General features: G+C 41.8%; 1 protein-coding gene across 12 annotated transcripts in view; it reads right to left on the bottom strand.

The window, feature by feature from the left end:
* The window catches only part of KANSL3 (KAT8 regulatory NSL complex subunit 3), a 43,756-nt gene extending 18,212 nt beyond the window's left edge, over positions 1 to 25,544 (bottom strand). For 4 of the 12 annotated variants that reach the window (XM_059406189.1, XM_059406192.1, XM_059406191.1 and 1 more), the window contains exons 1-11: positions 25,456 to 25,544; positions 24,169 to 24,433; positions 20,960 to 21,130; positions 11,380 to 11,470; positions 11,052 to 11,237; positions 3,676 to 3,807; positions 3,314 to 3,430; positions 2,965 to 3,066; positions 2,791 to 2,862; positions 1,456 to 1,530; positions 1,121 to 1,278 (exon numbers count right to left, since the gene is read on the bottom strand). In XM_059406189.1, coding sequence (XP_059262172.1) covers positions 1,121 to 1,278; positions 1,456 to 1,530; positions 2,791 to 2,862; positions 2,965 to 3,066; positions 3,314 to 3,430; positions 3,676 to 3,807; positions 11,052 to 11,237; positions 11,380 to 11,470; positions 20,960 to 21,130; positions 24,169 to 24,383 — 1,319 coding nt within the window. In that variant the 5' untranslated portion in view covers positions 24,384 to 24,433; positions 25,456 to 25,544. Of the gene's footprint in view, positions 1 to 1,120; positions 1,279 to 1,455; positions 1,531 to 2,790; positions 2,863 to 2,964; positions 3,067 to 3,313; positions 3,431 to 3,675; positions 3,808 to 8,105; positions 8,197 to 11,051; positions 11,238 to 11,379; positions 11,471 to 18,155; positions 18,218 to 20,712; positions 20,800 to 20,959; positions 21,199 to 23,807; positions 23,870 to 24,168; positions 24,434 to 25,066; positions 25,311 to 25,455 lie in introns of those variants that run through there. The other 8 variants (XM_059406196.1, XM_059406193.1, XM_059406200.1 and 5 more) reach the window with 8 other exon arrangements.
* Between the last annotated feature and the right edge of the window lie 245 nt (positions 25,545 to 25,789).

Here is a 25,789-nt window from a genome sequence, read left to right as displayed (position 1 = left end):
CAGGGTCCTGGGATCGAGTCCCGCATCGGGCTCTCTGCTCAGCAGGGAGCCTGCTTCCCTCTCTCTCTCTCTCTGGCTGCCTCTCTGTCTACTTGTGATTTCTCTCTGTCAAATTAATAAATAAAATATTTAAAAAAAAAAAAAGGAAGCCCAACAAATGACACACCTCTTTTTCAGGACATTTCAAGAAAGCCTAATTAAAGGCCTTATAAGCAGCCAGTCTTTTAAGGGAGAAGTGGCCATCTCAATGAGCTAGGGTGCCCCTTCCAAACTCCAGCTGTTTTTACTCCAAAATATATTAAAGGATGTTAATACAAATAAAATCTACATTCACGTACATCCTCAGTAAGAAACAAAATATAAGAAGTGTCTACCCCAGTCAAAGCACAATGACCAAGACTGCATTCACCGAGTCTCAAATTATCTCCCTCCCACTGGGTAACTACTAATCGCAAAGGGAAACAGAGTAACTTCACAGTAGAGAAACCTGGAAGATGCCACCTTCACCAGGTGGTCAAGGTTAAGGTCACCAGTGATAAGACACATCAACATCATCATGTAGGCCCAGGGAGGATGCACTGAGGGCTTACCAACTGGTAGCCCTGCCAAAAATGCATATGCTCAACCTAATCACAAAAAACGTTAAAAACCTAAATTGAGGGACAGCCTACAAAATAAGTGGCCGGAAGTCTTCAAAATGTCAAGGTCATGAAAGACGAAAGAATACTATCAAACTCAAGGAGACTGACGAGACAGGCAACTAATATATTACACGTGATTCAGGACTGGACACCAGACAGGAAAAGGACATTAGTGAGCCAACTGACAATATCTGCAACTGTACATTAGAAAATAGTATCATACAACATTAATGTCCTCATTTTGATAATCATATTCTGGTTATTTAAGATGTTCACATTTGGGAAATCTGAGTTCAGAGTCTTTAAGTAATATCTGTACTATTTTTGCAACTTTTTATAAATCTGAACTAGTTTAAAATGTAAAATGGTTCCCCCTTTCACAGAAGCAGATTTAGTCTGTAGTTACATCACCACCTCACAGGCCTCTCTCCAACACTACAACATGACTCTCTCACAGCTCTGGGGGAAGCCACACACACCTGAGATTATCGTCAGCTCCCCCAACCACCACCAAGCTGTTCTCAGCCCGAATCTTCTCCCGGAAATCTTCCATGGCTTCGGGATGACACTGCAAGGAATTCTGCCCAATGACAAAGAGGACTGGAGTCTTCATATCCAAGAGGGGATCATCCACATCCTAAAACATGAACAGGTTTTATAATCAGCCAGTTACTACTCACTGAGGACTGACCTGTCAAGTCCGCTGAGCAGAGTCAACTGGGCAACTAGTCGCTGAGTGCCAGTTTGGGTAATGCATGCACCCCCTTATTCTCACCAGCCTGTGACCCAGCAATCAGCTGCACCCCATGCTTACCCCTCTGGGACCATCCACGGTAAGTAAAGGAAACCCAAGGCAGACAACTGCAGTGACATACTCCATCACTGACACCTGGAAATAATACAACAGTTTGTCTCAAGGTCAACTGACTTTACCGCAGCTACACCCTACCCAGAGTCCAGAGGTGGTCCAGATCTACCAGCTTGTCCCATCTCTATCTCCCCAGTCCTAATCCATAGGAGTACCAGCTATAGTGGCGGCAGTAAGATCGTAAGACACAAGATCCCAGCACACAAAATGGAGCCCTGAGAGAACCGCAGCAGAGGGCTGAACCACAGGATGGGAAACTCAGTGCTTTCATCCTATTAATTCCCCAGACTTGAGTTTTCCTATTCACTTTCTCCTCCACAAATAGCAAATACAATCAGAAAGACACAAATGTCGCTCTTCATCCATAAGCAAAGAAAATCTCTCCCTTTTGAATCTAATGTTTAGCTCCCAGGCACTTCAAACTTGTTTGAGCAGTTGCTGACTGAATTCTGTCATTCCCAGGACCAGGGAGTGTCAGGAGACAGCCTCCTTCCTCTATCAGCCCTAGATGTCACACCTGACCAGACCACACGAAGCAGCAGAGACTCAACTTATTTGATCCACTTGAGAACTGGGGCTTTGGGCAGGTCAGGGACACTTACATAAACTAATGTACACACAAATGTATGTAAAATAATAAACAGAAGATTCCTTAATGTTTACAAAGGGACAGACTATGAACACAACATCAACACAACACAACATCAAATTCCAAACCTATTAAAATTTATGCCTGCTAGTATTTTTTTTAAGGTGGAGAACAGTACTTACATTTGGGGGTGGGGGAGGAAATTTTTTTTTCAGAAATACATACTGATATATATATATATATGTGTGTGTGTGTGTGTGTACATATGCATATATATATACACACTCATACACACACACACATATTACATATCTATCATAAGTGATATATATACATTACATATATATATATATATATATATCACAAATGATAACAATATTTGGGATTTTCTTCAAGATAACTGGAGAAGACAGAAAGTGGACAGGGGTAAGATGAAAAAGTCTGACCATGAGTAAATCACTGGTAAATCACTGTGAGGAGTCCACAGGATTTATTATCGGTCTGTTCTCCCTTTAATTTTCTGTTTAAAATTTCCACAATAAAATTAGTCTTCTATACCTTAAAATGCATATAGGCAGATCACCTAGCATGGTGTCTAGAACATAAAAAAAGGACTCAATGGTAGCAATCAGCAGTAACAGCATCAGTATTCTATCCCAAGACAGCCTCCAAATAAGATGGCAATTACTTACATGACAGGCCACCAGCGCTCCTGTATTCCAGCCAATCAAGATAATGGGTTTGTGGGGGAAATGGCTGTGAATCTTTGTGGGAGGAGAAAGAAGACAGTAAGACAGGAGTCTGGGCCAAAAGCAAGCCCAGCATGCTGGGGGTGCCACAGCGACCCGAAACAAGGGCACTCTCACCTCCAGTACTTTGCTTCTCACTGCCCCAATCATATGCTCCAGACACTGCAGAACTCCTACCCCACTACCGTTGTTCAGCAGATGGGTTGCTACAGGGATGACCTGAAGGAAAGAAAGTGGCAGTCATGCCAGCAGAGATTTAAGTTTCAAATCTTCTCTCAATTCTGCTTAACCTACCCTAAATCCCTTCAACCTTGGATAAGCACCTTTAGAATTAAAAACAAAAAGACAGTGGGGGAATGCCAAACATTTAAGTCCTCTATTTTGACTCCCTCCCACATTCTGTCTGCTCAGTCTTCCAAGACTCTATTCCAATCCAGGAGACAGTTCCTCTTAGCCCCACACATACCTTGCCTAAGCAGGAGAGCTGAGACTGCCAGAAGCGGTGGCGGCGTGACGTGGGGAACACAGAGCTAGAAGGCCCAGAGGAGGCAATGAGAATGAGAGGAGAGCCGGGGAGCTTGCTCTAAGGAGGAAGAACCCCAGAGAGAACCAGTGAGGGTGAGATGTCACTCCACAGAATCTCAAGTATCATAATACCTTTTTTAATCCCCGCCACTGCCAATTTCTTTATGAAACTCTGCTAAGCACTATACACAACCAGTTATTACTGGGAAAGTTAAGTCATTTATTACCCTCTTGCTAAGGTTCTGAGAGTGGATTCTAAAAATTTTGTGGGTCATAGTTAAGTCTTGAGCTGCTCTGACTTACTGGTTTGTTATGAGAAAGTACCCCCACAGCAGGATCCCAGGGCCTCTTCAGCAGGAGGGACAAGGCCTCAGCTCCTGCAGCCCCAGTCTTCGTGTTAGATGACACAAGCATCCGGTCGATCAAAGTAGGGATCTAGAAGCAAAAGCAAAGATCCCTCCAGTGTGAAGCAGGAGACCTGCACACTAGCAGGATTCAGGTGGGAAGAAAGAACCACCCCCCCAACTCTGAGCCACAGGCAGACTTGAATTAAGCCTCTCAAACGTTACTTGGGCAAAAGCAAAAATAAAAGGATGGCTGAAAAGTATGCCTCCCATCATTAAAGGTAAATAAGTACGATCCTTTGGGAAAACTTGGTGAAATGCATTGAGACTTAAATTTATTCTTATCCCCTTCCCAAAGGATTCTTTTTTTTTTTTTTTAAAGGTTTTTAAATTTATTGACAGAGACAGTGAACGAGCACAAGCACAGGGAGCAGCAGGCTGAGGGAGAGGCAGAAGTAGGCATACTGCTGAGCCAGTAGCCCGGTGTGGGACTTGATCCCAGGACCCTGGGATCATACCTGAGCTGAAGGCAGACACTTAACCCACCAAGCCACCCAGGCATTCCTTCCCAAAGGATTCTACTTCTGAAAACTTCTAACAAAATGTATCAAAAACACAAACACACACATGGTGTTTGTGAGGGTGGGGGTTATGTATAAAAGACAAATTCATTCTCGATAATGATTTAAAAAGAAGAAATAACCTAAATATGTCTATAAGAGAATGATTAAGCAAATTATCTAAATAACTAGATATTAAGGGTTAATTTAAAATATTTAAAAGAATTTGGGGTGCCTGGGTAGCTCAGTGGGTTAAGGCCTCTGCCTTCGGCTCAGGTCATGGTCCCAGGGTCCTGGGATCAAGCCCCACATTGGGCTCTCTGCTCAGCATGGAGCCTGCCTACCCCCCTCTCTCTGCCTGCCTCTCAGCCTGCTTGTGATCTCTGTCAAATGAATGAATAAAAAAATCTTAAAAAAAAAAATTTTAAAGAATTTGTAATAAGGAAGTAACTACTAAAATGCTAAAGAAAAAATAGAAAACATAAAAAATTACCTCCACTCAGAAAAATGCTATTAGAAAATATGCCAAAATATTAACAATTATCTTTATGGAGTTATGGACAGCTTTTTTTTTTTTTTAAAGATTTTATTTATTTATTTGACAGAGAGAGATCACAGTAGACAGAGAGGCAGGCAGAGAGAGAGAGGGAAGCAGGCTCCCTGCTGAGCAGAGAGCCCGATGCAGGACTCCATCCCAGGACCCTGAGATCATGACCTGAGCCGAAGGCAGCGGCTTAACCCACTGAGCCACCCAGGTGCCCCTGGACAGCTTTTTTCTTAGATTTTTTTTCCTTAAATTTCTGTTTGTTCTAACTTCCTCAATGAACATCAGTTGATTTTATAAATTAAAAAAAATTGTGCCCCAAATAATATAACACATGTGTTGTGTATATTGTGATTTATACCATGTCCTATTTTTCACTATTCACCAGAAAATGTGACCTCTCAGATGTGTAAGTGTAGGTTTGGGACATGCTATTGCTCACACTGAGAAGTACCTCTGTGAATTCCACCTTACCCACAAAAGGTCAAAATGACCTAGGGGAAAGGAAAGATTTTTGAATGTTAAAGGTACTCTTCAGAAAAAACAAACACAGAGCAAGTGGCTGGCTCAAATGGTTAAGCATCTGCCTTCAGCTCAGGTTGTGATAGCAGGGTCCTAGGATCGAGCCCCACATTGGGCTCCCTGTTCAGCAGAGAGTCTGCTTCTCCCTCTACCCTGCCCCCTTGCTCGTGATTTCTCTCTCTTGGAGAAAGAAAAATCTTTAAAACAAGAACAAAAACATTCTGAAAAACCAGAAAATGAGAAGTACGATGGTGATGCAGGTTGTAAAGTCAGCCTACAACTAACACCATACCCAAGAGTGAAAAGCTAAGAGCTTTTCCTTTGAGTTCAGGAACAAGATAAGGATGGCCCCTCTTACCACTTCTATTCAACACTGTATTACTATTAGACCTAGCTAGAGCAATTAGATAAGAAAGTAAAAGGAATCCAAATTAAAAACAAGTAAAACTGACATTATTTGCAGATGACATATTCCAGTTCTCAGAAGGGGAATCCCTTGGGAAGGAACGCCTGGGTGGCTCAGTGGCTTAAGCGTCTGCCTTTGGCCCAGGTCATAATCCCAGGGTCTTTTCAAAGGAAACAATAATAAAATGAAAAGGTAACCTACTGAACAGAAGATATCTACAAATGATATATCCAATAAGGGGTTAATATCTAAAATATATAAAGAACTCTTACAACTCAATAGCAAAAAATAATCCAATTAAAGTGTAGACATTTTTCCAAGGAAGAATAGACATTTTTCCAAGGAAGACATACTGACAGCCAACAGACACATGAAAAGATGCTCAACATTACTCATCATTAGGGAAATGCAAACCAAAACTACAGTGAGAAATCATCTTACCTCTGTTAGAATGGCTATTAGGAAAAAGACAAATACCAAGTGTTGGCAAGGATGTGAGATATGGGAACACTTGTGCACCGCTGGTGGGAATGTAAACTGGTGCAGCCACGATGGAAAACAGTATGGAGATTCCTCAAAATATTAAAAATAGAACTACTATATGATCCAGCAATTATACTTATGGGTATTTACCCAAAGAAAATAAAAACACTAACTCAAAATCAGTCATAAAGAAGGAAGGAAATCTTGCCATTTGGCACAACATGGATGGACCCTGAGAGCATTATGCTAAGTGAAATGATTAAGAGAAAGACAAACACTGTATGATCTCACTTATGTGTAGAATCCAAAGCAAAAACCAAAACAATAACAACAAAAAAAGCTCACAGATATAGATAATAGATTGGTGGCTGCGAGGCAGAGGACTGGGTGTGGACAAAATAGGTGAAGGGGGATCAAAAAGTACAATCTTATAGTTCTAAAATACTAAGTCATGGGGATATAATGTTCAGCATGGTGACTATAGTTAATACTGCACTGTCTATTTGAAAACTGTTGGGAGTAGATCTTAAAAGTTCTCATCACAAGAAAAAGAATTTTGTAACTATGCATGACAACACATATTAACTTACTGTGATCATTTTACATTACATACAAATATCAAATCATGCTGTACAGCTGAAACTAATAAAGTTCAAAGACAACACAAGAAAATACGCTGCATCAGGCAATGACAAGCATGGACAGTATCACTAATTTTATTTTATTTATTTATTTATTTAAAGATTTTTTATTTATTTGACAGACAGCGATCACAAGTAGGCAGAGAGACAGGCAGAGAGAGAGGAGGAAGCAGGCTCCCTGCTGAGCAGAAAGCTCGATGCAGGGCTTGATCCCAGGATCCTGGGATCATGACCTGAGCTGAAGGCAGAGGCTTTAACCCACTGAGCCACCCAGGCGCCCAGTATCACTAATTTTAAAAAAGCAAAACTAAGATTTCTGCCTGAGAAATTAGGGGAATATACCATGAGACTGTATCAGTTTAACTCAGGAAACAAATGTTTATGCCACAGCTGCAGTTAGTTACAAGGCACCTACAAGGGGTACGGAAGACAAACACACAAATAACAAAAGAGGCTATTTATAACTGCTAGAAAAATAAAGAAACCCAACACTACTGATTCAAATCATCCAATAGAGAAGGAAGTCGAGGCAATTTTCATCTGAGGATGTAGCAAGTGAAGTGAGATGTGTTCTGCCGAATTCCAACAGAACGTGGGAAAAATGCTTTCCAATCAGTGACACCAGACAGAAGCAAGACTCTGTAGGGACTATTCTAGAGACAGATTACCTGAGTCAGGGATTTGAGTATGGAAGCAGGGAGAACATAAGGACAGTAACAAAGGCAAAAGATCTTCACTACAAAACGGCCATTTCTTTGTAACTTACTCTGTAACTACAAGCCACTCAACACCTTGAGGCAGAGGATCTGATCCGAAAAAATTCTGAAAGCTTTTATCTGGGGATGCCTGGGTGGCTCAGTTGGGTAAGCCACAGCCTTCACCTCAGGTCATGATCCCCGAGTCCTGGAATAGAGTCCCACATCTGGCTTCCCCTGCTTTGCAGAGAGCCTGCTTCTTCCTCTCCCTCTGCCTCTCTCCCTGCTTGTGCTCTCTCTCTCTCTGTTAAATGAATAAATAAAATCTTTAAAAAATTTTTAAATTTAATTTAAAAAATAAATTAAAGCTTTTATCTGGCAGTAGAGTACAACTCTGAAACGACAAAGCCTTGAAAATCACTGTCAATATAGACTTAGAAATAATTAATCAGTAACCAACTTCTCTGCCAACCAAGCCAGCCGGTCTTTCCAACACTGCATCACTCCCAACAGAATATTCAGAGACTAGGGTGTATACCTTCTCTGCTCTCTTCACAATGGCTCTAATGCTGAAAGTAGCTGGGCCAAGAGATGATCCCATTCACCTGTATTTCCATCCAACAGGTACACTAAAAGGAGGTAAAAGACCTTTACTTTAAAAACTGTAAGGCATTAATGAAAGGAACTGAAGATGACACAAAGAAATAGATATTCCATGCTTACGGATTAGAAAAATTAATATTGTTAAAATGTCCATACTACCAAGAGCAATCTACGGATTCAATGCAATCCCTACCAAAATTACAATACCATTTTTCAGAGAACTAGAACAAGTAATCCAAAAATTTGTATGGAACCACAAAAGACCCCAAATAGCCAAAGCAATCTTGAGAAAGAACAAAGCTGGACATATCACCATCTCAGACTTCAAGATATACTACAAAGCTACAGTAATCCAAATAGTATGGTACTAACATAAAAACAGACACAAAAATCAATGGAACAGAATAGAAAACCCAGAAATAAACCCACATTTACATGGTCAATTAATCCATGACAAAGGAGGCAAGAATATACAACAGGGAAAGGACAGTCTCTTTAAAAAATGGGTGTTGGGAAAACTGGACAGCCACATGCAACAGAATAAAACTGGACCACTTTCTTACACCATACACAAAAATAAATTTAAAATGGATTAGGGGGCGCCTGGGTGGCTCAGTGGGTTAAGCCTCTGCCTTCGGCTCAGGTCATGATCCCAGGGGCTTGGGATCGAGTCCCGCACTGGGCTCTCTGTTCAGCAGGGAGCCTGCCTCTCCTCATCTCTCTCTCTGTCTGTCTCTCTGCCTATTTGTGATCTCTCTCTCTGTCAAATAAATAAATAAAAAATCTTAAAAAAAAAATTAAAAAGTTTAAAATGGATTAAAGACCTAAATGTGGTATCTGAAACCATAAAACTCCTAAAAGAAAACATATGCAGTAACCTCCTGGACATTGGCCTTAGGCAACATGTTTATGGATCTATTCCCTAGGGCAAGGGAAACAAAAGCAAAAATAAATTAGGACTATTGGGACTACACCAAAAAGCTTGTGCACAGCAAAGGAAACTATCAGCAAAATGAAAAGGCAACCTCCTGAATGGGAGAAGATATTTGCAATGATATATCTGATAAGGAGTTAATATCTAAAATTATATAAAGAACTTATGCCACTCAACACCAAAAAATTAATAATCCAATTTAAAAAATGTGCAGAGGACCTGAAAAGACACTTTTCCCAAGAGGGCATACAGACAATCAATAGACACATGATAAGACGCTCGACATCACTAACCATCAGGGAAATGCAAAATCAAAACCACAAGGAGTTATCACCTTATACCAGTCAGAATGGCTAAAATAAAAAAGACAAGAAATATCAAGCACCAGAGAGGACACGGAGATAAGGGAACCCTTGTGCACTCTTGGTGGGAATGTAATGCAACCACTGGGGAAAAAGTATGGCGGTTCCTCAAAAAATTAAAAATAGAATTACCATATGATCCAGTAACTCACTACAGAACATTTACCCAAAGAAATCTGAAAAAGATATATGCACCCTATGTTCATTGCAGCATTATTTATAATAGCTAAAATACAGAAGTAACTAAGTGTCCATCCATAGATAAATGGATAAAGATGATGTGGTATATATATACAGAATATTACTAGTGAATATTAGAATACTAGTGAATACTAGTGAATTAGAATAGAACAGTGAATTAGAATACTAGTGAATATTGGAATCAGAATATTACTCAGTGGGGCACATGGATGGCTCAGTCGTTAAGCGTTTGCCTTCAGCTCAGGTCATGATCCTGGGGTCTTGGGATTGAGCCTTGCATTGTGTTCCCTGCTCAGCAGGAAGCCTTCTTCTCCCTCTCCACTCCCCCTGCTTGTGTTCCCTCTTTCACTGTCTCTATCAAATAAACAAAATCTTTTTAAAAAAAGGAATATTACTCAGCCACAAAAAAGAATGAAATCCCTACCATTTGCAACAAAACAGATGAACCTAGAGGATATTATGCTAAGTAAATGAAGTCAGAGAAAAACAAATTACCATGATTCCACTTATATGAGGAATCTAAAAAATAAAATAAATGAACAAACTAAAAAACAGAAAGAGACCCATAAATTCAGAGAAAAAACTGGTGGTTACCAGAAGAAAGAGGGTTGGGGATGGGTGAAATAAGTAAAGGGCAGTAAAGAGATACAAACTTCTAATTATAAAATAAGTAAGTCACAGATATGAAAAGCACAGAATAGGGAGCAGTCAGTATTATTGCAATAAAATTCTCTGGTGACAGATGGTGACTACACTTACTGTGGTGAGCACTGAGTAATAGTACAGATTTGTTAAATCACTACATCGTATATGGAAAGTAACATAACACTGTATCTTGACTATTCTTAAATAATAAAAATTTTTAAAAATTCAAAAAGTTTTAGAGAGAAACAATCAAAGTATACACTGCGATCCTGACAGTCTAAGAAAATAAGAGCCTGTCAGGAGAAAAACCACTGCTAAGAGCACAAGCCTAGAATGGACAGCACTCTTCCCCACTCCATAGCCCCCCACTCCAAACACCCGAATCTGCTTCTTGCCTCCTCAGCACATCTCCCTGGTAAACCCTTCGTCTTCCCCATGGTAATTCTTTTCTCACCTCACCTCAGAGGTGACTCAAACCACAACCTGCAGGGCTGGAGAGGCTAAAAGTACATTCTGGTTTTCAGGTCTCACAGTTCATCCTGGAGATAGCAGGGATAAAGATGTTGATACCAGACAAAACGTGAAATGATACCATGTCTCCCATTTTTAATAACAAACTTGTTTTCTTCAGTCATGTCCTCCAGGCTGACCAGGCAGTGACCCTGCCCAACCCCACTTCCTAAACCCGCAGCAGAGGCTGGCCAACCAAGGACAGGGGAGACGCCAGTCATAGCCTCACCTTCCCTTTCAGTGTCTGCAAAGCATCCAGATAGGCAGCCAGCATGGGCAGACTCAAGGTCTCCACCAGGGTGGTATGCAGCCACTGGATCAGCTTGGTGTCCCAGCTCACACTTGCCAGAGCCTGGCGCACTCTCCTTGCACACTTGTCCACAGCAACACGGCGCAACACTGGCTCATTGCAAGCCTGGAAGATATAAGTGAAGTGATAACACAAGAGGGGCACCATGTTAGCAACTGGGGCAGGTAGGATGGGGACCAAAAAGTTAGTCAGCTAGTAAGGCTGTACTAGGAAGAGAATATCAATGGGCCAATTTCTAGAGTCTTACCCCTTCATTGGCCAAACGGGCAAGCCGGTCAGACTGCAGGGCTTTGAGGATCTTGTTAAATAGCTTGTTCTGGGCCATTGTCCAGCCAGTCCTATAAGAGAAACTCCAAGGAATTAAAGTCAAACGCTGGGGACACTCCTCATGCATGTACACTGTACAAAGACCATGTTTTTTGTCCACCCTATGAAACAATATAACTCAAAGCAGTTTAAAGACCACTGAGCTAAAGCACAAGACCTGGTTCCAAAACTGCCCATAAGTCACCTCAGCATACATTTGTATTAATATATACACTCAAGCTGGGCACCTAGGTGGCTCAGTGAGTTAAAGCCTCTGCCTTTGGCTCAGGTTATGATCCCAGGGTCCTGGGATGGAGCCCGACATCGGGCTCTCTGCTCATCAAGCCTTCCTCTCTCTCTCTACCTGCCTCTCTGCCTACTTGTCATCTCTGTCAAATAAATAAAATCTTAAAAAAAAAAAAAAAAAGACAGAATAAGCAAGTGTTTCAGTATACTAAAACCTCAGACTAAGGTAAGAGACCTATTTAAATTACCTTTAGGATTATAACAGGAATATAACAAATGAATTTTCCCCAATATTGCATCCCACACTCTCGCTCTCCCTTTTCCATGTATACTTTTTACGTTTTTCTGTATACTACACAATTAGCAAGTTTCCTTTTGAATGGTCTGTTCCATATGAGTTGACGCTGTACCATCCCCATATGACACTGGTATACACACGTTTACTTTGATTAAGGAAGGCTTAGTGTGTCCTCCTCCAACTCCGGCAATAAACTCCTACAATTAGAAACTAGTCCTACTGTTGCTGTTCCCACCTCATCATACCCAGCACAGTGGCCAGGAGCTTATTTAAGTCCCCCCTCAGTCCATTCCTGGCATCTTAATGATTCTGATACTCCAACTCTGGCCTGTAACCTTCCTAAAGAGACTAAGAGAAAGGTAATAGACGATGCCCAATTAGTATATGTTTATCAACTCTCCCTGGCACGCACACACACATATATATGGACCTTTCTAAATATGGCCTAAGGGGCACCTGGGTGGCTCAGTCCTTGAGCATCTGCCTTCGGCTCGGGTCATGATCCCGGAGTTCTGGGATCGAGCCCTGCATCTGGCTCCTTGCTTCGCGGGAAGCCTGCTTCTCCTTCTCCCAATCCCCCTGCTTGTATTCCCTCTCTCACTGTGTCTCTCTCTGTCAAAAAAATAAATAAAATCTTAAAAGTAAATAAATAAAATAAGACCTAAGACCTAGAAGCTACAAAAGAAATAAATATTAAAGATATAAAGATAAAAATTTCAAACTTCTATAAAGGAAAAAACTAAACTATATCCTAAAGTCAAAACACAATGGAAAAATAACTGTCATTTCATTAAATTAAAAAAACCTCCAGAAAATTTGCAAGAAAATGATAAGATACTCAAAACAAAAACAATGGGCAAAGAACATGAAAAGGCAGTTCACGCAAAAAAGGAGTCAACTCCCTCCAAAATCACACATTCAAATGAAAATCATAAATTATTTTCACCTATCAAATGGGTGAAAATTAAGAAACTTAATACTCTGTGTTATAAGAATGTAAGAAAATAGGTCCCTCCATACTTTGCTGATGGAAATATAAATTTAGTCAACCTTTTGGAAAGTCATTTGGAAAATCAATTACAGAGGAAAAAAAAAATCCATCAAAAACCCCAAATCAAACCATGTCACTCTGCTCAAAGGCCCTTAATGGTCCCATTTCAATCAGTCAAAAGCAACCACCTCCTTAGTGGATTATCTGGACCCCACTGCCTGTCCCACCCCATCATCCATGACTGCTCCTGACTTATTGGGCTTCACCACATTTGCCCCAGCCCACCTGACACACACACCCTCCATGCTCCCACATCACAGACTGGGCCCTGGTCATCCATTCCATATACCAGACACAACGGCTCCCTCTCCAATCTCCTTCAGGTCATTGCTCAAACGTTATGTTCTACTGATGCTTCCCCTGACTCACCCTTATTTAAAACTACCAATACCCACCCAGAATCCCTAGTTCCCTTTCCAGCCATATCTCCACCTTGTGCTCTACCCATTTTACTTCTTTGTTTAATGTGTCTCCCTCGGCTAGACTGTAAAGGGCAACATGGCAGGGATTTTGGTCAGTTTTGCTTAAGTGTTATATCCCAGCATGTAAAACAGTGTCTGACACACAAGAGCTACTGGAACATCTGCTGAATAAATAAATGGATGAACTGCAGGTATACTACATTCCAAGTCCTGTGAACAGCCGAGTGCAAATACCAACCCCTACACTCCCCAACACACTGAGCACTGAGCAGGAGAGGAACGCTGAGACATGATTCAGGCTCAACTGTAAACTGAGTGGGGGGTCATACCTGGGTGGGCTCGAAACGACTCCAACAATCTCAATTCCTTTCACTTTATAACAAACTAGTACCTTTTCCATCATACACCACCAGCAAGACACCCTATTTTCTACAGGTCATCTAAGAATACCGTAACAAGGCCCAGTAAATATGCAGATGGAAGACAAACTGCCCTTTGTTACTAGCTTTCTACAATGATCTTACTATCCTTAAATACCTTCTAGAAAGGGAGAAAATTATGGGCCTTCATTTCTTCTGTAAAATAAAATCTCCACCTACCACATCTCCAGTTTCACAACTGACTACAGGTATACACAGTCCAAGAGAACACTAACTAGGAGTAAGGACTCTAACCAGCTCCGCAATACAGAGCTGGCTGTGTGTCCTCAGTCTCTTTGACAATAAAATAGATGGGGACTACTCAGCCTCCAAGGCTGCTTCTAGCAACCAAAACTCAGCTATGATTACTGATGGAAACACAAGTTGTAAGGTAACAGCTGACATCCATGATGGAGAATTCAGAAGCACCCTCTATCTTCAGCAGCTATCCTTGCTACAGCTGAATCCCTTAACTTCCCAAGCCTCCCACTCCTCCATAACCGCCTTATGGGGTACTAAAAGACGTCTTGGGTTTTGTGGAATTGTCCTTTATTTCCCCCTAGTTCTTTTGGCTTAATTCCTGCTAGTTTATCAGGATCCAGTCAGTTTTTTTTTTTTTTTTTAAAGATTTTATTTATTTATTTGACAGAGAAAAATCACGAGTAGATGGAGAGGCAGGCAGAGAGAGAGAGAGAGGGAAGCAGGCTATCTGCTGAGCAGAGAGCCCGATGCGGGACTCGATCCCAGGACCTGAGATCATGACCTGAGCCGAAGGCAGCGGCTTAACCCACTGAGCCACCCAGGCGCCCTCCAGTCAGTTTTTGTTGTGGTTTGATATTTCAGAAATTTTTGACTTGGGAGGTGGGGAGAGACTTCAACTCAACCTTGGAACTCAGGATACCTTGGGACCAGGAAGGCTTGTGGGAAAGCAGCTCCAGCCCATTGGTTCACAGTCTCATTTTCCTCCACATTATTTAAACGCAAAGTACATTCACATGAGAAGTCACTTTTTTATGTATAGCAATTCTTGGGTGAACTTGGATCAACAAATCTCTTTGGTTTTATTTTATTTTTTAAAGATTTTATCCATTTATTTGACAGAAAGAGACACAGCGAAAGAGGGAACACAAGCAGGAGGAGTAGGAGAGGGAGAAGCAGGCTTCCCATCGAGCAAGCTCGATGCAGCACCGATCCCTGGGATCATGACCTGAGCCACCCAGGTGCCCTACATCTCTTGTTTTTAGTGGCTGGTTCTACCCTACTGGTGGACATTCAGGATGTGTCTCTTTTATTGCTATTACGAACAGTTGCAGTGACCACCCTTCCTTTCCATACCAATACACACATCTTCTACATCTTTATACAGGAATGCAAACATCTCTGTAAGATAAATTTCTTCAAGTGGAAATGAAAGATCAAAAGCTTTCTCTCAAAAATTTCAACTTCCAGTTCTGTGAAAGTATTATCTGTAAAAAAAAAAACTGCACTCTGTGGATGAGACTCTGCGACTGGTTCAGGCCTTCCAGTTTACCGACAAGCATGGGGAAGTGTAACCAGCTGGCTGGAAGCCTGGCAGTGATACCATCAAGCCTGATGTCCAGAAGAGCAAAGAGTATTTCTCTAAGCAGAAGTGAGCGCAGGGCCATTTTAGGGCTGGGCTGTAGTGGGTGGCCATGAAAACAAAATCTCTTTTGTACTATTGTTATGCTTAAAACACAAGACTTTAGACTTTGTGCAGATGTGGTATGGGATGGGACAGGCCTTTACTGCAGGGGTTGGGGAGTCCAGCCTTTCTTCCTCTGGAGAGAATGGCCTGAACTGTGTTACAGGGCAGGCCAACTGTGATGTACAGTAGTAGGGCAACACTTTTGATCTTCTGTTGTTTCTATTAACCTTGAACTGAGAAAAAAACAAAGAACAAAAAACGAAAGAACTGCAAAACATCAAAAGTGGAATTACACTGTAGTCTCATCCCAGGTAATATTGCTCACTTTTAATCACACAGGGTAAGCAATGAATACAATTTCTATGCTCAACAATCTCTTGTGCTTTCTCAAAGTCTATCAGTCATGTTGCAAACTTTAATTCCAAAGACATAGAATGAGGTATAATTTATTTACAAGGCACCAACAGCATTTCCAAAATTATCCTGTTCTTTATTATGTAACAGGATGTTTTCTCTATTTGTTTTTCTTACTCTATATTTATTCTGAAACCCAAAATGATGGAAGCAAGAAAAAATGATGTGAACAAAATGGGAGGGGAGGAGGGGACTAGAAAGCTACTTAGAAATTACTACCATACACCAACGACAGCTGAAATTAAACTGAAAAACCACAATGTTGAGAGTCTAAAATCCCAGAAAAAGTTCTTAGGATTGTTGCTGGATAGGTAACAAAGCGATTCCAAGAACTCAAACATGTTCCCTATATTTTGTCAGCTTCGTGGGAGGTTGGAAAATTAAGTGGGCAGAGAAAAAATGATCTAACCCGAGATTAAGATAAAGAGCATGCAAAAGATATAATTAAGGAAAATTTTAAAAACAGGAGACAGAATTTAAATACAAGTCTAAACAGTCAAATAGCTGATGGGAACTGTGGTGAGTCAATGTGCTCCTCCTACCTAAACCAATTCAATTTTCATGAGTGCAAAAGTGCCTTTTCTTCATTTCTTTGATGAAATCAGATAATCTCATATTCCCCATACTTTGATAGAACCTAACTGATGTCTGACCTCTGGCTCATCTTATCCAAAGCAGCCAAAGTCACACTGGTCCCAGAAAAGCCTCATGATTTCAAAGGTAATTATACTTTCTCTGATACTGTTTTAAGGGAGACTAATTCAATATTAAAATGTCTAAAGGATTTTTTTAACCAGAAGTCTGACAGGGAGAGATAAAGAACATCACAGAGACTGAGTAGGCCACACTTATTTTTTTCAGATTATAAAAATTCTTTGCTTAGACATTAAGAGAAAGGAAGAAAGAAGAGGAAAGAGAAGTGGGGGGAGGGAAAAATAATTCAAAGATCTTGGGATCAAAATTTCAAACATCCAAACTAAGATTAATACACAGATAGGTATATATAATACTGAGAGGTATAATTAGAGCAAATTTTAAAATGGAGAATAAACTTCTTTTGGCTGAATTCAGAAGTTCTAAATTTCAAGATAAGACAACCTGCTTAAAGACACTAGATTCTTTCACTGAAACATTGGAAATACCCTTAAATCCATTTGACCATGCTGAGAAATACCATGTGCCAGGAGTATTTTGTTAAATCTCTTTCAAAAGCTGTGTACCTAATTAAACTTGGTATTTGATAAAACATCGGTTGGGGGCGGGGGAGCCGGTCCAACTTCCTCAGGACAACAGTGCATACCAGCAAATGTAAATTATTTTCAAAGGCTCTATAAGCAACATGACTTTGACATGCAGACACAAGAGCATGATCTAAACCAGAGGTCAGCAAACTATTTCTTTCATAGTCTGGATAGCATATATTTCAGTTTGTGGGCTTCATGGTCTGGGTCACAACTATACAACTCTATGCGTACAGAGCAAAAGCAGACATGGACAATACCTAAGTAATGTGCATGGCTGCGTTCCAAAGAAACTACATTTATGGACAGTGAAATCTGATTTCATGTTTTCTGACTTTTTTTCAACCTAATAAAATGTAAAAACATTTCTTAGCTCATGGGCCATACAAAAACAAGCAATGGGTCAAAGCTGGCACATTGGCCATAGTTTGCCAACCCCTGATCTAGGCAATTAAATCAGGCAGAGAGGGATATTTAAACTGTTTCACAAAATATCAGGCATTACCAGAGAAAGTCAGAGTCAGTTGGGATTAGGAGGGGGCCTTCATTATCTATACACAGAAAGCTATCTAAAGGCAGTTTCTACTGAAATAATTCAAGAAGGGGGGGAAAGGGTTCTAACAAAGAAAATTAAGTTTCTGACTCTACTGACAGATCAGTAAGCTCTGAGGAAAAGCAGATTTCTAGGGCACTGTCCTATAGCCCATGAGCTCTTGATGTGGGAAACTGTAATTTTACAGGATTTTATACAGGAAGACAAGAAGCAGCAATTTAACAATCAAGTCAAGGGAAAGAACGGCAACAGGATGATTACAATCAGAGCATAGGGAACTAACTGCAAGCTCTACACAGGCTACATATCCAGAATTCAGGGACAAGGTCATAAAATGGTGACCTCTGAAATTGAAGCCAGTAAGTATCATCAAATAATGAAATTAGCTGTGTGCAAACGTGACCTACCTGAAGAGATGGTTTGTAAGCCTGTTGCTAATGAGAGGACTCCTCCAAAATCTCATCAGACACTAAAAAACAAATAATCTGAGATAAACTGAGCGCTAATTAATCATATCAATCTGTGGCAATGTCATAACAGAAGGATGGAGGTCCACATGGAGAAAGACAAGCCAAAGATAAGACTCTGTTGGTATTTCTCTGTAGGACTGGGCAGGTGATGATGTGCCCCGGCCTACTCTGTGGGCCCATCTTGCTTTGAGGAAGCAAGCTGCCTTGTTGAAGGAGGGTGCCTCCAGGGCAGACTGTCCACTCACCACCCACTTCTGGAACAGAACAGCTTCCTAGACTCTCCTACTGATAACTGATGCTCTGGCCAGGCCACCCCAGTGTCTTAACTGCCTTACAGGTTATTTTTCTTCTTATAAATTAAGAATCAGATATTCATATGCATTAAGTCTCCGATGACTTTGCTTAAGTATGAAGAGCCCCCAAAAACCTCCTGATCATGACCATGGGTGAACAGATAAAAAGAACTTCATGCAGTTCTCCCACACAGTTTCGGAAATTGCAAACTGGTGGCAAGGCAACTGGTAACACCACAAAGGGACACGTAATGGTGTGAGGCCGCCTTGTTCTGCTACCACTAGCTGGTCCCTCTTTGAAAGATGTGCCCTTCAAGAGAGGGTACATAGCCAAGAACACTGAGCTCTGGGAGTCAGACAGCTTGCTTTGAACAAATTCCTGCTCCATGACTTGCTAAACTAAGGTTTCTTAATCTCCCCGAACTCAGCTTCTTTATCTTACAAAACAGAGACGAAGAAAGGATGTAACTCAGAGAGTTATTGTGAGGATTAAAAGAAAAAATGCATATGAAGCGTGTGGCACAGTGCCTGGCACCTAGAAAGCACTCAACAAATGGTAGTTCTTTTTTGGTACTAGCACTGTCACATTTTTTAATTATTATTAACTGCTACAATGGCAGGAAACCATTTTTGCTGCATTCACTGACACCGGGACTACTCTAGTAGTTGATCCTCACTCACAGCAGAAGTTTCCCTCTTTAGCTGAAACTCTGGAAAGCGTTTCCCCTTCTTAGGGCACAACAGCAATTCCAACTCAAGACCCCCAAACAACTTCTTCACAAGCTCTTGACCCAGCTGCAGAACTGCTCCTCCTTCCATAGCTACTACCTTATTCACACAAGCAGATCTGTTCAATCTCATTCCCTCCTTCTGACCAGACTCAAAAACCAGGCCAACTGCCTCAAACCTTCCTACACTTCTTTATATCTTATTACCTCTTCCATTATTATAAAACAAGAGCTCTCCAAAAGTATGGCAAGTTTATCACCTACACACTCCTGATGTGAAGATTTTAACATTCCCTTATGCACAGCAGATAGAGAGAAATGAGCCATCAGGGAAATGCAAATTAAAGCCACAATCAAAAGTCACTCTGCATCCACTAGAATGGTAAAAATTTAAAAAGAGGCAGACAATAACAAGTGTTGGCAAAGATGTGGAAAAACCGGAACTCTCATACACTGCTACGAGGAATGTAGAATGGTGAAGCCCTTGTAGAAAGCAACTGGAAATTCCTCAAAAGTTAAACAGTTACCATATGACCCAGCAATTCCACTCCTAGGTATATATGCAAGAGAACTGAAAACACATGTCCACAAAAAAATCAGTACATGAATGTTCATAGCAACATTATCCAAAGTAGCCAAAGAGTGTTAGCAACCCAAATATCCATTAATGGATGAATGGATAAACAAAAGTGGTATATCCACACAATGGAATTTCAGTAATAAAAGGGAATGAAGTACTGACTCATGCTACAGCATGAATGAACTTTGAAAACACTATGCTAGGTAAAAAAAGCCAGAAACAAAAGGCCACATATTTTTATGATTCCATTTAAATGAAATGTCCAGAATAAGCTAATTTAGAGAGATAGAAAGTAGACTGGTGGTTGCCAGGGGATGAAGGGGTTAGCAGGAAATGGGAAATGACTGCTAATGGGTTCGGGGTTTCTTTTGTGGAGGACAAAAATGCTCATTAAATTGATTGTGGTGGTGCATATACTAAAAACCACTGACTGTACACATTAAACAGGTAAACTGTATGGCATGTAAAGTTTATCTTCATGGAGTTGCTATGCAGTAAGTAAAAGATAAATAAACGTATGCTAAAGCAACAATGACAAATGCGCCAGAGAGGAGAGGAATGGAGTCCCCTGGGTCAATAGGAAACATGGGGAAAAAATCAGCCAACAAAGTCATGAAAACTTCCTCAAAACCCACAGACTGCAAATCTATTTTTAAAAGCCACTCAAATTAAACATCTGTTAGCTTTCCAAGCGACTCCAAAACATTTTCATTACTCTAGTTATAGACTATATAAACACAGTATCTTACAAATGTACTCTTATTTAATGGCTTGTTTGTTTGTAGTCTGAGTAACTCTGATAGCACAGCCTGCAATATAGAGGATACAGAACTAGTCATACCTATCATATTTAATTCATTTACTTATTCAATAAACATTTATTATATACCTACTATGTGCCAGGCAGTGTCCCAGTTGTCAGGGATGCAAAGATGGCTGAGACACAAGCCCTCCTCTCAAGCATCTCACTGCATCCTGGGCTGAGAGTTATAACAGAGTTAAGAAAACATTCTGACTCCTATGGCTGCAAATGAAATAAACTTCTAACAGACGTGTTTCAATGAAGATGATGATACAAAATATTTACAATGCAATGACCATTAACCCTATAGTGACCAGTCCTCCTGAGCAGCGGCCTACCTGTTGACATGCTCCTCCCAGTCCTCTGGTGGAGGAGGGGCATCTGCATCAGTCCTGGCGAAGATGACATGCCGTTCACACTCATTCATCACGCTGCGTGCCTTCTGATTATCATAGAGTGGCACAGGGGTTGATGTGACTGTCTCCACATCTATTGGGACGTCTGATTCACTGTAAACAGGTGAGGAAATAGGACCAGGCCACACGTACTTCACACAACACAGGTGTTTAACGATCATCTGGTTGCCAAAAAATGACTCTTTAATATAATCAGCTTGAAAGTATGCATAAGCACATTATACCCACAAGAAAATTATGATCCAAAATCATCTTTCCAACACTTGTCTAGATCTCTGCCCTTTGACATGCTGTTATGTGCTGGGGGAACACAAAGTCATTTTAAAATGTGTCCATATAAAAAATGACAGCTATTTTTCTTCAAAAAAAAAAAATTCCATTAGAAAACAGCTGACTGCCTACATGTACTTTCCAATACAGTAACTATAAGCCACATGCAACTGCTAAAATTCATAAAAATTAAGCAGAATTAAAAATTCAGCCACATTTTAAGTGCTCAACAGACATGTGGCTAGCAGCTACCATATTAGACAGCACAGATACAGTACGTTTTTCTTATTGCAAAGAGTTCTGTTGGGACTCAGTGCTAGTTTTAAATTATTCACACAAACTTTCCCTTTCATTAGCAAGTCAACTGGTAGCTAATTATATGCTATAAAAGCCTATCATTGTCTAAGACAGATCACCTGGAATGTAGACACCTTAGTTATTTAACTCACTTATAAGAAGCCTAGAGCAGAAACAAACAGAAATGGATATGTGATGGATCTTTCATATTTTAAAATGTTATTAATGAAATCCTACTGCCGTAAGGGTTTTCACTGCACCAAATTAGTCACTCAAAATAATATGCCAATCAAAATGGTCTACTGGCTATCTATCAAACATTGCTTTAACTTTTTGATCCTGATGATGATCTTAATGCATCTATTCCTAATGGCTGGAATAATTACATCATTATGAAATGAAGTGAAATATGTGTGGCTAGATTTGGTGGTGAGTGAAAGAGCTAATTATCTTCTCTGGACCAGACACTGGGCTCAGCATTTAGACTTATATGCCTAAAAGAGAACTCCAGATTTCACCATTCCTAACCTACCCCCTACCGCCCCATCCCCAGTCTTCCTCAACACAAGGTACCACTAAGCTACTCAAGCCAATAATTTGACTCATCCTAATTTCACCTTTTCCTTTAACCCTGGCCTGTGTTCCCAATTCATCACAGAAGGTGCCGTTGGCTCTACCTATGAAATGTGTATCAAGGTCATCCTTTTTCTTCATCTGTACTATTCCCGCCTCTACTCAACCTATCGCGATCTCTGACCCCCACTACTATAATGGTCTCCTAGCAGGTCTTCTATTTCCACTCCTGAACTCTATTCAACAGAAATTCAAAGTGATCTTTTAAAAATATAAACTCAATCTCTAGTTTAAAATCCTTCAATGACTCTTAGTTAGCATCAAATTCCTACATAAGGCAGCCTCCACTAACTTCTTCCCTAGCTCCCACTAACACCCTCACTACAACAATATTCCTGACACAACCACCAACAGAGAGTCCCTAGAACATGCTAATCCCCACTTTTAGGACCTATATGTGACAATGTATAAAAGGAAATGATTTTCTAAGTGCTGAAATGAGCAAGTCCACAGAATCTCACTTTAAGAAGATACCGTAAGATCTGAACAAAGGAGTTTCAAAGTTAGGAAGAAGCTGGGGCACCTGTGTGGCTCAGTGGGTTGGGGCCTCTGCCTTCAACTCAGGTCGTGATCCCAGGGTTCTGGGATGGAGCCTCAGGCTCTCTGCTCAGCAGGGAGCCTGCTTCCCTTTCTCTCTCCCTGCTTGCCTCTCTGCCTACTTGTGATCTCTGTCAAATAAATAAATAAAATCTTAAAAAAAAAAAAAAAGTTAGCAAGAAGCTTTAAAGGAGCTCTTAGGAGTTATGCCCCAGGCCAGAGGCATCAAGATTGTCCTTAAAGGTCATAATCCCCACCCTGTTACAACTAAAACATCCAACAAAATGCTGCCCTCACTGGGAAAGGAAATAAAACCCCCTATTATATTCATGTTTAAACACACATCATGGTACCTCTAGCTCATTAAGGCTCAATGAGAGATGCAAAGAAACAAAATACAAGATCTCTATTCAACAAACCTAAAACCTGTCCTAGAGGAAAGATCAGACATTTGATTAGATTAAAACAAACAACAAACAAAAATCTCTTCCCTCCCTAAAAAAAGTTTACAAAATTAAGGGTATGATGCGATCATCAAAATAGAATATATCGGGCGCCTGGGTGGCTCAGTGGGTTAAGCCGCTGCCTTCGGCTCAGGTCATGATCTCAGGGTCCTGGGATCGAGTCCCGCATCGGGCTCTCTGCTCAGCAGGGAGCCTGCTTCCTCCTCTCTCTCTCTGCCTGCCTCTCTGCCTACTTGTAATCTCTCTCTGTCAAATAAATAAATAAATCTTAAAAAAAAAAAATAGAATATATCAACCAATCCTGATACAAAATTAGCATACCTTAAAGCTCAAAAGAACTACTAAACAAGTTTATTTAGGCCAAATGTAATTATATCACATATTACATAGTAAGTTTATGAAAAAATTCCTTCCCCTATAATGTAGGCCAGTTGAAAATACAATTAGACCTAGGAATGGTTTATATCAACCCATGGGTGACAAACTAAGAGAGAAAGCAAGGTAGAATATGTCTTGCAATATGCTTCTAAACGTTACTGCGTGAAGCCAGGAAAAGGAAATCACATTACCTCAAATCATCGCCAGTGTTGGAGCAAGCCAGAGCACCAGAGTAAAGGAAATGAGTCTAATCCTGAGAGGCAATTTTTAAAAATCAATTCTTTTTTCATCACCAGCTAAAGAATCCTCTTTCCACACAAGTCCTATTAACTATGTGGAATATGTTGTCTGCTTTCCTAACTTGTTAGATGTCTCGAACGCAGATGTCAACATATAGGTGGGATAACCTCACACTGCTTAACAGAGATGCCGAAAGTAAATATCCCAGGCCCCCATACAATCTCCCACAATAAAATCCTTTCTAATCCCCACACTTGATTACTGTGCAGTTAGAGGGCAAGGGCAACCCTTAAGAGAGAAGCCCAAACTCACATGGTACTTTCGTGTTGCCTCCGGGGAGTAACAAAGAGCATGCGTGTGGGGCGAGCACTACTGGCATCTGGGTGGGCACTCCATGGCTTGGCATAGCTATGATCCAGAAAAACCAGGTCCAGCTCCCGCTCGTGCACTGAAAGCTGAAAGAGCAGCGAGGTGCCCATGCGCCGCGCTGAAGTCTGGAAGTCCCTCTCCCCACCCCGGTGGGCCATGTCAGTAGAGGACCAGCAAGTCAGAGAATGGGTATCTGCATGCTAGTCACCTGCAGTAAAAAGTTCCGGTTTAAGTCAATTCAAAGATCTTAATTTCTTCCAACCTAGAATAATATCTAATACCCTTACTTTTGTGACGTTCTATCATTCATAATTGAGTATCCATTACACCGCAGACCCCTGCCCACCATAGGAAGGGCTCCTGAGATCCCACACCACCCCCCAAAAAACGCTACTGACACCAAAGGCTCCTCCATACTCAAGGCCTACAAAAGTTGTTTCCTGGACAGCTGATTGATTCCACTGTTCTTCACAAAGGCCTCACATGGGCACATACAAAACTTGCCTGGCCAGCACCACAAATTCCTATACAGGCAAGGAAGGTTTTGGTAAACAGGAATGACATTCATTCTTCCAAAGCTAAGAGGGTCCCTTGCTCCATTGCTTCACACCATTCCCTAAGAGCGGGAGCACCCCAGTAACAGCGCGACGTGGGCCTCTAGGAAGCCCTTTATGACTCTTATGTTAAAAGTTTTGCAACTACTTCTTAATATTCTGGAGTCCTTAAAATGTCCAAATGAGAGCTCCAGCCCAAAGGCTGCAGCAAAATGCTGTTCCAGGAAGCCCCCTCTCCCCGCGCCAGGGTGGGCATTCCCCCGCAAACCGCCCCGTCCTCCACGTACCCCTCCCGAGGTCTCGCCACTGAGCCTTGAAACGCCCATCTAGTAGCAGGGCTTATAATTCGCACTGTACGGACTGAGGCGCCTGCTCAGGGGGAGATGAAGTGACTTGGCCAAGGTCACGGTGAGTTCGTGACGAGGAGGAGCCGCCTCGCACCCGGCTCCCGCCCGCGTCACGGGCCCGGGCCCGACCCGGCTCCCGCGTCACGGCGGCCCAGGTCCGTCCCCGGCCCAACGCGCCCGTCCGACCCCAGCTGCCCTGGCCCCGGACTCCAGCCCCTGATCCCCGCATGCCCCGGGAGTCCCGAATCCCTCCCCGAGACCCCCGCTCGCCCCGACCCGGGCCACGACCCGTCGGACCCGCCACCGCGCCGGGGCCGGCCTTCCCTCACCCGCAATCGCCCGGCCGCGCGCTCGGCCCGGGCCGGATCCCTGCGCGCGTGCGCGTTACCGCCTCCACGCCCCGGTGCCCCGCAAAACGCGGAAGCGGATTATCTCCTGTGGAGGGCGGTGAGCGGCAAAACCCGGAAAGGGTGTGGCTGCGACTACAAAGGCAGGAGGAGGAGCGACAGGAGAGTAGAAAGTCAGCATTAAGTCCAGAGTTGAGATCACCGTGCTGCTGCTGAGGAGTTTAAGGAGGCAGCACAGCTCAAGGTTGAGATCGGACTTGGCGGGTTGGAGTTTCTGCTCCAACGCATAACTCCACGGCTTTATGACCCCAGCGAG

This window comes from Mustela nigripes, chromosome 7 (genome assembly GCF_022355385.1).
Source record: "Mustela nigripes isolate SB6536 chromosome 7, MUSNIG.SB6536, whole genome shotgun sequence".
NCBI lineage: Eukaryota > Metazoa > Chordata > Mammalia > Carnivora > Mustelidae > Mustela > Mustela nigripes.
This window is presented reverse-complemented; position numbering and strand designations above follow the sequence as displayed.